The sequence below is a fragment of the Primulina huaijiensis genome, chromosome 18, assembly GCF_012295235.1.
Source record: "Primulina huaijiensis isolate GDHJ02 chromosome 18, ASM1229523v2, whole genome shotgun sequence".
Classification (NCBI taxonomy): Eukaryota; Viridiplantae; Streptophyta; class Magnoliopsida; order Lamiales; family Gesneriaceae; genus Primulina; species Primulina huaijiensis.
In genome coordinates, this window is record NC_133323.1 from 19677866 (window position 1) to 19690138 (window position 12273).

The window sequence follows — 12273 nt, forward strand, 5'->3', positions numbered from 1 at the left end:
CTGAATCTTCAGTGGGCGGTCGAGTACATGTAATACATTATAAAGGTAGTTTAATCTAATACAATAAGTTATTGTTTGTTCTAGTCATTTTGTCATATTCTATTTCGAAAAAATAAGCGTGTAAACAAACTATATAATTACTATATTAATGTTTAAATATTTCTTACTTGACCAATGAAGATTCTTAAATTTGTCGAAAATGGAAAATTATTATCATATTAGCTTCTTCGGAATTTTTCAAGGAAAAAATTTAAAGCATTTGATTATAAAAACAAAATACAATTGTAATTTTTATACAATGCGGCTGAAATTGAATAGCAAAAGGGACCATAATGGAAGATCAAATTAAAATATATTATAATGTTAAAAACCTATTTAAAATATAACAATAGAATAAATTATTATAATAAATAATAAATAAAGTATCGAGATTCTATTTATTTAATTGTTAATTTACTTTATTTTTTTATATTGGAATTAGCCAACCCGTTGCCTTTTTTCAGACATGTCAAAACGCCAGCCCGCCACCCGCAGCAACCCGCCATCAGGCGGGGCGGGGCTGGGCGGGCCAGCCCGTCATTTTCGCGGGCTTCTAAATGGCCAACCCAGCCCAACCCACCTTGGGCCGCGGGCTAAGCGGGCCGACCCGCTTATTTTTAACCCGTTTATTTTTTTTAAGCAAAAAATACTAAACAATATCGCAGTAAGCATAGAAGAAAAATATATTTTAGTCAAATAGTTTCATAAAATACTTAAAAACATTGAAATAAGAGAAATTAAGAAAGCATCAACATAATCCATAAAAAGTAAAGTGCTTAAACCAAACATGAAGATTGAGACATGGAAGAAAACAGAAAGTCGAGGAAAGAGAAGGTTGTAAATTTTAGAAAATATTATGTGTTCAACAATACACATAATTATCAAACCTCCGTCAAATCTACAAAATTTCGCTACAACTCGTCGGACTTCAAACAAAATCGCTCTTGGGTTCACAAACAACTGTTATACTTAAAAATTATTTTAAGATTTATGAATAAAATTTACAGAAATTTCTTCCCTTTAAGATTCATGAAGAAAATTTACAGAGATTCATATTTTACCAGAGTGAATGATGGAGGCGAGACCAAGGAGAAAAATAAGATAAGAGAGTGATGGAGGCGCATGAGACTTATTCTAATTTTTATATAAAACTTAAAACTTAGAAATATAAAAAATAAAATAAAATTATACCCTAATTTGGCGGGCCAACCCGCCCCATTTGGGCCCGACCCATCTTGGCCCGCAACCCAAACGGGCTCAGCCCATTTGGCCCGCCTCCAAACGGGCTGCTATTTTATCAACCCAATCCGCTCAATTTTTATAGCGGGACGGGACGGTCCGACAGGCCTGACCCAATTTGACAAGTCTACCCTTTTTATCTTAATTATACAAAAATCGAGAGTTTTTCAATTTATCAACGATAATAAAAATATATTTTTAGATATGTAAAAAAATTCAAAATTTAATAAAAAAATTTATTTATATTATTTTATCGTATTTGCGATAGTTTGAAAAATACAAAAGATTGGAAGAGTTTTAAAATTTATTAGTTATATTTTAAAAATTAAACCAATCATTAAATACTAATATTATAGTTATTTGTGATATAGAAATATTGGTGGACTATTAATGTGTATTACAAATATTAATCATTATGGCATGCAATTTTATAATTAATGTTCAATTCTCTTAATTATTGTCATAGGTTAGGTAAGAAGAATCATGCATGGAGGCATCTTAAATTAGAGTAAGTCTCTTGTGAGACGGTCTCACGAATATTTATCTGTGAGACGGATCAATCTTACCGATATTCACAATAAAAAGTAATAATCTTAGCATAAAACTAATATTTTTTCATGGATGACCCAAATAAGAGATCCGTCTCACAAAATACGACTCGTAAGACCGTCTCACACAAGTTTTTGCCCTTAAATTACTTCAATAGAGCATACTTGGTGGGTTAATTTGTGAATGGGAAATATGGAATATTAATATGTTCAATTTTCGTTTTGGAATTAAAATTAAAAGTGGACTTTCATACTTATTACTACTAAATATTTTACTTAATTAGTTGATAAATGTTTAATTTTTCATTGTAATTGGTAAATTTTTTATTTAATATAAAAGAGGGAAGAATAAGCAAGAACAAGTTTATAGAAAGTTTACATGAAAAATGGGAAAATATAACTTTAATAGCAAAAAATTGGAAGGTGAAGTATTATCTTGTGAGAAGTGAAAATACAACAATATTATAAGTTATGAGATAGATGAATAATCAATTATTATAAAGTTGTTGGCTATAAATGGGATGAGATACAAATCAAATAAGTTTGTGTAATTAAATTAGAATTAATTTCACAAAGATTAACACCATATTTTTGTTAATATTTTCATTTTTTGGTTATAATATCTAATCAATCGATTTGTGTAAGATGAGAACGTATGTGCTACATGTTAGTATATAAAACAACGATGATACTTTTTGTGTCTTACATTCATTAGAGGTGTTTGATGTTTGTTGGGAACATGGAAGATGACATTGGGATGTCTTAAAATAGAGAAGCTTGATTTAGTAAATACATACTTCATTTCAATTGTTTAATGTAGCTAGCTCATACAAGACTTGAAAATGCCCCACAGAAAACAGGTGTGTTCTTTCCAGAAACAAGAAAATATGTAACAATTCACCGCAAAGTTTTCACAACCTTGTAAATAAATGAACAATTAGTTGATTGATACTTACAAAAATTAGAGAAGTTACACACAAAATCTGAACTTTTTTAATGGAGGCAACCGCCCAGTTCACTCGATCCTCCACAACTTTCTCGAAAGATAGGTTGTGGGGTGTTGCTGCAGAGCAAGACTCGCAAAAAACTGCAGCAACCTGGTGCAGAAGAGGTTGAATGTTTCAGCCTAAGAAGCAAACTACATGTAATATGATACTTGCCGAAAAATGCTTCTCAGATCGTATTTCGACATGTTCACCGATGAGTCAACAACACAGCTCAGAAGGAAACGAAGAATGTACACTTTCTGAAATTTCAAATGTCGCCCGTGATGTTTCACGAGTACAAGTCTGGTGGGGTGCTTGAATTCTGTGATTCCCAAAGGCACCTGCATTCCGGCAAAGGATTCAAGTATATAGAGCCCTTTCTTGTTGACTTCTTTACTCGAGGCACCATTATACTCTTGCGATCACTTTCGGCAAGCATCAATTCCATATGATCCTTAAAAGAATCCCAACTGTAATCAAGAAAAGAGTACTATCTCAGTATACATACACAAGGTAGTGGCAGACGGCCATTCCTGTAGATCGAATTTTTGTCGCTGTGCTAAAAGCAACAATTAGTGATAATGATGTACTTCGATTTTTAACTGGAATGGCTGCTCATGTGCCACGGAGAGCCACAATAATGTTGCTTCCAAAAGTGCCTAACCCACTTGTCATTTGGAGAAAATGTGGCTTTTTAACTTGTTTACAAAGCTCAAAAATTCTGTGATGACTACCAAGAAATGCAAAAACATAGGTTAGCAGAGTCTTTTGCACTTAATTTCCAATTTTCAGTTTCGTTTTTCATACAATCTACAAATGAGTTGTGTCAAACTTGAACAGAACTTGGCGAGGACAAGGAGATTACCTTATGCTTGTGTTTTGTACTATGACTACGAGTTTGGTTTTGTCCGGCGTGATAGTTTTAGCATGTCCATTGTAGAGGAACCTTCTGTGGCCCATCAAAAAATGAGGGAAGTTTCCGCCATGAGTGGTTACAAAAACTTCACTTGACAGGCATACCATGTAGTCCAACGCAGCTAGGCGCGAAGAAAATCCCTGACAATATAAAAAGGGTTATAAATGAGTTGTCCAAGAAATCAATCTTGATTGCTATATTATCAAATGATACTTCGTGGTTTGGAGGTTATTATTCGACAAACAAGAATGCGTATAGAGGCATTATAAGGGTTATGATCCTTTTCATCTCTATATTGGTAAATTGTAATAACTTGTAATTGATGATGATGATATGTTTAAGCAGTCCAAAACATATTTCAATGTTATGCCCACATATACAATTATATTGCTCCATAGGCCAACAGTTGAGCAGCATTAATATAATCTTGCAGCAGAACAATGGAAATTATCGTGTTCCCAAACAAGAACTAAGGTACAGTTTTCCAGTGTAAGCTTTAGAGAATAGCATGCAAGAACCTGAGATATTTACCTGGAATGCATTAAGCTCATCTGCTGTTACAAGAGATTCCTTAGTCTGTAGGAGAGGAAACATTTTCCGAAGAGGCTCTAAGTTTCTCTCCGCGTTGTAAATTTTTCCAGAGGCAAGATAAATTGGGGTCTCATTCGAAAATCCCATACCCCTTAGCATCATTCCAACCTATGCTGACAGAAAAAATAAACCAAAAGAAACTGGGGAAGAATTTTCAAAAAAATATAAGCAAGCAATAACCACTAGAAAATTTGGGGGGCATCAGATTTAGAAAGCAAGAGTCAACCTCCAATGGGGTCATGGGGCACCTTCCATTGATGCGGTTAAGTTCAGGTTCAAAAACTCGGTTTTTACGTTTGAACTTTTTCCCCCACCCCTTTTCACGTATTGCATCCATTTCAGATTTTTCAGCTTCCCCTCCATCATACTCGCAACACGAGAAGGCCACCATGTCCTACACATGAAAGGCATAATATGAAGGTCTGGATAAACAATATATAAATATTAAATTAAAAATAGTAAAATTTCGACAAACATTTTCATTTATTAAAAAAACTAATATAACCTCTTCGAATCGGATATGAACTGAAACATACTTCCCGCCAGCTGCCAAGCTCTTACTAGTCATTCTGCTCACTATCTCTCTTGCAAGATTCAGTATGGTTGAAGAGAATCTAAGAGCTTTGTAGTTTGCCAAGCATCTCAAATATTGAATATGAGGTGGAATGCTTGTGGCTAATCGGTTTGCAAAAGGAGAAATTCGAATGACCCTGCACAATAAAAAATAGATAAAATTTAGGAATCAAGCTTATCTTGATTATTCTCCATTAGGAAAAGGCATCTACTTCATACCTGTTTTCTTGCAGGACAGGATAAACCTCATCCAAATAATACCGAGCGGATGCCCAAGAATAGACTCGAAAATTTGGTATATCACTGATGTTAAAGTCATAACTCTCTATCAAATCTTTAGGAAGATCACGAACCACCGTAACATAATCTTCAAGTGTGGATATAAAGTGATCCTCATCATAAATATCAGCAAACACACTGTAAAGTATCAAAGAGAGGAAGTAAAAATACAGCACTTGAAGCACATATTAATTGTTAAGTCTATACAGTTCTAAACAAGAAGTTGGTGCAAAGGATGAGACATTATTGATCACACACTCTTGTTTCATCAAACGTTTGGTTCACCGTTCAAGTTGTACAAAGGATTAAAACTGTTAATAATTATATTATCCATATATATGGATTTATATTCTATATATTATACATCCTTCTTTATCACATCCAACGAGCCAAACGATGTCTAAATTAATACTTGCCTCGGATCCTTCCAAATATTGTGTAGATCAAAGCGAGGAATGACTAGTGTTGCATTCAAGAGTCCAGCCACGGCCACTGCATTGCAAATCTGCAGCACAATTACAGTAATAAACTAAATGAAACGAGTGTAAGAAAAAGCAGCCAGGAACATTTATCCTGCTGATAAGTACAATTTCCACAGACTATTCGAAAATTACAGTTTCTAACTTGCTATATTGATACGAACTGTTACGATTTAGCACAATCTTGAGCTGTCCATTCCCGATAGAATTTAAACGGTGACAACCAACCACATAAACTATTCTCAAACAAAAATAAATTGATCTTCCCACTGATAAGAAATTGCTAGTTTCGAAGTGACAGGCAAAACCATTATTTTGTACATGTGTATTCGTAAAATTATATAAGCTTCAAGAAAATATAAGAGGGGTGGAAGGGACCATTCCTATTAGCCCACCTCTGGCTACGCCACCAGTTTTGATGATTTAAAATTATCATCCCTTTTCACCTCTAACAATTCTTACTTCAACTTCTAGACGCTGGCAAATTGAATTAATAAGAACTCGAGTTTCTGATTGGCTTGAATCTAAACTTAATACCGATGCACGTTGTTGGTTCAGGCCACCATTAGCATCCACAATCAGATATCGTTGAAGCTCCGAGGACACTGAAAATTTTTAAAAAGGAAGTCATTTTAAGGATACAAGTAGAGCTGAGAATGCCTCTTAAACTTTATATAACATGTTTCAGCCCATAACCTTCTATTTTCTAACCGCTAAAGTAACATTATATTTGCAACTATAACTAAGAAGCAGAATGAAATGCCGGAAAACTCTGGAACAGATATCAATAAACTAGATACTCATACCGGGTTGCAGGCGAGCAGTAGCATTGGAGCAAGGTTTCTGCTCTTTCCCCTTCCTTTTGTACCTCCACAGATTGTCTAGCTACAAAAGATGGTTTGCATAGTAAATATCAATACGTGAAACGCTTCTTTCCACAAAAAATCAAGTTCATTAAATAAAGAATCAGCATCCTGACATTTGATACAGATCTAATTATTAAAAGGCATTATTATCAATGGAAAATTTCATTTACCTGATTCCCTCCTAACCTTTAATGAGTCATTCCAATAAAATATGTTTTATTTTATCAAGTTCACGGATCCCATTAACATTCTTCTCATTTACTTTCTGAGATTGAAGTACAGCTTAATGCTTTACTCTTTTATGAAGCTAAAATCCGACGGGTGAAATTTGACATTGGTTAAATTAACATAAACATAAAAAACAATAACCAAAAAAAAAAAAAAACCAAGCCCATGTAATCAAGAAAAGATTAAAAAAATCCCATGTGCAAACCTCAACCGTAGAAGCATTATCAGCCTGAATTTCCGGCCATAGTTTCGAAAAAAGCTCGTGGCTGCGATACAGTGATCCCGGAGGCAGCGGCGGAGGAGGGTTCAGGATAGTCAGCAACGGTCTTGCACAGAGTGTGAGGCCGACAATGTACAGCACCGTCAAGAGAAGAAGGTACCTACGGTGGAAAACACCGGGAAATATCAAGTAGAAGACCCCCCCACGCCGACGGTGATTACAGTGGACATGAAGCTTCCGGCGGCTGTTTGCCGCTGTGGGTTGTTCAGGGCTACAGTACTTATAACAATGGCTGCCATTTGCAGGCTTTGAAGCCATGCAGGGCTGGATTTTCTTGCAAAATATTGGATCTTTGAGCAGTTCAATGGCGGTGGAGACGTGGGATTTGAGTTTTGTACGATGATTTTTTAAGGAAATGGCATAAACAGTGGGAAAGTGAACGAGAGAGAGCCAAGAACGTAGGAAATGGGGTTCAGTACGTTCTTTTCAAGAGTAGTGCACATCGATTAGGACCATTTCGATTTGGTGAAATATTGAAATTATCAATTTCGGTTTAATTTTTTTATTCGAGATGGAGATAAAGTGTGTTGGTTGTAATAATAGTTTTAGCTAGTTATTTTTGTTAGGTATAACAATCGAGACGTTGTGCTTGAGTTATTTTATATTTTAAAATATTTGATTGTATTGTTATCACTGGCTATATTTTTGTTAAATGACACACACTCAGTCAAGTCACGAGTTCGATTCTCATTGATTGCAAGGAATGGAATCATTGAGCTGAAGATTGTTGGTGCAATAACTGTATCCGCTAAGTATAGCAATCGAAACATGATGTTTGAGTTGATGTACGATTTAAAAGATTTCATTGTGCTTTTTTCCAATATTTTTTTTCTAAATCTTGAATCAAGAATAAAACATTTATTTGGATAAATGTTTAGATTCAGGGTCGGGTCAATTCAGTTTTGGGGTTGATTGAGTAGACCCCCTTGAATCCTATAATAACTTTATCTGGTGATTTAGTTCTTTTCACCTCGACCCGATTAATAAAATATATTATTTTTTATATCAAAAATATTATTTTTAATTGTAGATATAGATCGTATCAACCCGTCTCACGAATATAAATATGTGAGACTATATCATAAGAGACATATTCATTACCCAACGAGTTTAACTTTTAGCTTTTACTATTTAAAAGATGAGGGGAACATGACAAGTCCTTAGGAATTGAAATAAGAGAACAAACGGAGAATCGAGGAAACAAAAATAATTTAGAACTCGTATAACACATATACACACACCGGCTTATAAATTCATAATCCATCAATCTATATTATATTATTTTGTCATGCAATAATTTTCACCCTTTTGAGAGTATTATACGCATCGATACAGTCTTTTATAGTTCAAAATATTACGATTCATTGTTACATATTGCTAAGATTTTTTTAAAAAACGATAAGCACTTGGTTTTACAATTGATATTAGAGCTAAAAAAATCACGTGTTTAGTTAGAATAGAATTTTTGTACAATAATTGTATTTTTTAATATAAAAAACNGAAAAGAATGTCCCTTATCCGTAGCTCGAGGCTCCAGCTGCAAACTTGCTTTGTGCCTCAATCTCCGCCGGGATTGTTTGATATTTAGAATTCCAGCCAACAATTATTATTATTATTATTACTATTATTATTATTAAAAAATTGATTTCTAAAAAAAAAAATTGGATTAAGTAATTATTATAACAACTCTTGAAGTCATATATATGGATATATTTATTTTATTTGATGGACAATTTAAATATAATATGGCATTGAATTATAAAATAAAACCAAATTGACGATAAAAAATAATTGTAAAAACTGTTGTATATTTTAAATTCGAATTATATGTAATGGGTTTCTTCTTTTAATGCAACCAGTGCTTTAGAGAATTTAAGCTTTGATTTCAAATTATGAAACCCACTTTTGTGTTTTCTTTTTCAAAATTAATTAATTGATGGGAATGGGTCTAATCTAGGGACTAAACAAATCAAATCGGTTCGCGAGTTTTTCGAGTCAATTTGATAAATATTTGATTCATATATATTCGAATTTAACAAACTCGAGTTGAACACGTTCGAAATTTTTTCGACCTGAAATTAGTTCGATTGCTCGAGTGCTACTCGTGAGCCTTACTATTTTATTAATATAATATGATAATATATTAAATATATATATATTACATTTCGAGTCTTTCGGACGTTTTGAGTTTTCGAATTTTCATTCTGGAACATTAATATCCGAACAATAGTTCAAATATTTAGTGCCGAACTCTAACTCAAATTTGCTTTCGAGCCGAACTCGAGCCAATTTTCTTTTGTTCGATAGACGTTCACAAATCGCTCGCGAGTTTTAATATTTTATTAATCTAATATAATTATATATTAAATACATTTCGAGTCTTTTGGATGTTTCGAGATTTTAAATATTCATTCTCGAACCTTACGATCCGAGCGATAGTATGAATAGCTCACAAATATGTTTAAAGATTTCGAACATAGCTCGAACTCAAATTTCTTTTCCAGCCGAACTCGATAATTTTTTTTTAAAAATAAATTCAAATTTCAAATCGAGCTCGAACTCGAATATACTTAATTCGAGTCGAATTCAAATTTTAAATTTTTATTAATATTTGGTTAGATTCGATTTATTTACATCCTAATGTAATTTCAACCCATATTAATCGAGGACATCAAGACGACGTTCGATTACTCGATATTTGTTTCCATGGTTAATGAGATGTTTGAATATGACGTCCATACCACAACAATATTGTCAATGTCAATATAGCAACTGTTAATAATTTTAGTTGTCAAATCAGAATTGTCATATTTTATAAGAGAGTTGTCATATCTTTTAAATACAATATAAGATATCTATAGTTTTCTAATAAAAATCTCCTTAATATTGAGTTAAATTATATTAATTATTTTAAATGTAAGTTTAATATGTAAGTATTTATAAATAAATATTTATATTTTAAATATTGCTATTGAATAGAGAATAACTCAATATTTACCTACCCAAAAACTTCATGGGGATGTTATATAAAGGGTTTTTTTTAAAAATATTATAAATTAGTAAAACAATTGTAAAAATGTTGCAAATTGTAAAAGTTTGTAAAAGTAGTACAATCCGGGACTTACTGTCCCGGATTCAAATTTTTTATTATTATTTTTTTTAATTTAAAAAAAAAAATAAAAGGGATATTGACGATTGATTGAGCAAAACCGTCGCTATTGGCGACGGTTTAACAAAATCCGTCGCTATTGGCGACGGTTTTAACAAAACCCGCCGCTATTGGCGACTGTGTAAATTAACACCGTCGCTATTGGCGACGGTTTAAACACACACCGTCGCTATTTGCGACAATTTAAAACACACCGTCGCTATTTGCGACAATTTTTTTAAAACCGTCGCTACGACACGGATTCACTCAATCCGTGACAGTCTGCCACGGATTCTGAGTCCGTGGCAGAAAATCACGGATTCAATATCCGTGCGCTGCGGAGCAAATTTCTTTCTTTCGATCACCGAACATCGAACATTTTTTCCAGCACCGGTCTTCAGACTTTTCTATTTAAAATTATTAGCGTAAGTCTTCTGCATTTTTCAGAATATTAAGAGGTTTTNAATTATATTTACTTGATGTAATATTATATCTACAACAATTACAATAATTATATTTACGTGATATAATATTACAATAATTACAATAATTATATTTACGTGATATAATAATAAAAACTATACTTAATTTAATACTATTAGTCTTGCGGATTTTCTTAATATATAATTATATTATACATAAAATTTCACGTAAATATAAAGTCCGTAATTTATATTCATATTATAATTCCAATAAAACAATTAATATTATAATTATTGTAATTAAATTAAATATAGTTATTATTATTGTTACTTAAAACTACTAGGTTTAATTAAGTATAGTTTTTATTATAATATCACGTAAATATAATTATTGTAATTATTGTAATTGTTGTAGATATATTATTACATCAAGTAAATATAATTATTGTAATTAAACTAAGTATAGTTAGTAAATATTGTAGATATAATATTATATCACGTAATTAAATATAACTATTGTAATAATTGTAATTAGTGTAGATATAATATTATATCACGTAAATATAATTATTATAATTAAATTAAGTATAATTGTTATTATTCCAAAAATTGTAAATTACAGTATTACTATTTCAATAATACAATTAATATTATAACTATTGTTATTACTTAAAACTAGTATAATGAACGAACAATATAAAATACTAAACAAAAAAAAAAGTTACCTCCTAATATTCTGAAAAATACAGAAGACTTAAGCTAATAATTAAATAGAAAAGTCTGAAGACCGGTGCTGGAAAGAATGTTCGATGTTCGGTGATGAAAGAAAGAATTTTGCTCCTAAGCTTTATTGAATCCGTGATTTTGTGCCACGGACTCAGAATATGGCGACGGGTTTTAATATAATCGTCGCAAATAACGACGATGTGTGTTTAAACCGTCGCCACTAGCGACGGTGTGTGATTAAACTGTCGCCAATAGCAACGGTTTCTTTAAACTGTCGCCAATAGCGACGGTTTGCACATTCAATCGCGGATAGCCCTTTTATTTTTTTAAAAAAAAAGTTAAAAAAAAATAATAAAAAATTTGAATCCGGGACAGTAAGTCCCGGATTGTACTACTTTTACAAACTTTTACAATTTGCAACATTTTTACAATTGTTTTATTAATTTATAATATTTTAAAAAAAAAACCGTTATATAAATGTATTAATATTATTTTTCATAATTAAAAGTACATAGTGAAAATCCTGTGTCCATGATACTCAACGTCTAAATAGACCTCTTATATTATTTATCCCTTTGAAATACTATTTATTTGACATGTTTGAGAATTTAAAACTAATTTTTTTGTTAAAATAATATACAAAGAAACAATAGCATTTATAAAAATTTATCTTCCTAAAAATCATATTAAAGACAACCCAAAACATAAAATAAAATCATTTCTATCTATGTTTATTTCTTTAATTAGTTAAAATGTGTTCCCCGAATTCATTTTGAAGTTATTCACTTCAAACAGACACATATAGTTTTGACATGATGTTCATCCACCGTACTAGCCATTCAGTCCACCAATGAGATGATATTCATATATTAGATGTGATGAATAATATTCAAATTATTCATCCAATAGATGAGTACCACATTATTTATGAGCATGATGGGTGAACTGCATAT

The 12273-nt window shown here is 32.0% G+C and overlaps 1 protein-coding gene across 1 annotated transcript; it reads right to left on the bottom strand.

Annotated features, from left to right (window-relative positions):
* Window positions 1-2722: 2722 nt before the first annotated feature.
* LOC140965306 (O-fucosyltransferase 10-like) lies at window positions 2723-7429 on the bottom strand. The gene is made up of 10 exons (XM_073425478.1): window positions 6950-7429; window positions 6457-6535; window positions 6188-6255; window positions 5588-5676; window positions 5112-5309; window positions 4825-5029; window positions 4546-4713; window positions 4260-4427; window positions 3678-3868; window positions 2723-3282 (listed from the first exon to the last, which is right to left on the bottom strand). The coding sequence occupies exons 1-10, from the start codon at window positions 7280-7282 to the stop codon at window positions 3102-3104; spliced, it is 1680 nt and encodes a 559-aa protein (XP_073281579.1). The 5' UTR covers window positions 7283-7429; the 3' UTR covers window positions 2723-3101.
* Between the last annotated feature and the right edge of the window lie 4844 nt (window positions 7430-12273).

Bases quoted from the DNA above. Each gene is read 5' to 3' on its own strand.
- LOC140965306 (XM_073425478.1), bottom strand. From the start codon at position 7,282: ATGGCTTCAAAGCCTGCAAATGGCAGCCATTGTTATAAGTACTGTAGC. The intron at 6,536-6,949 runs GTTTGCACATGG...CATCTTTTGTAG, and splicing joins ATAATGCTTCTACGGTTGAG to CTAGACAATCTGTGGAGGTA. The intron at 5,310-5,587 runs GCAAGTATTAAT...GATACTTTACAG, and splicing joins AATATTTGGAAGGATCCGAG to TGTGTTTGCTGATATTTATG.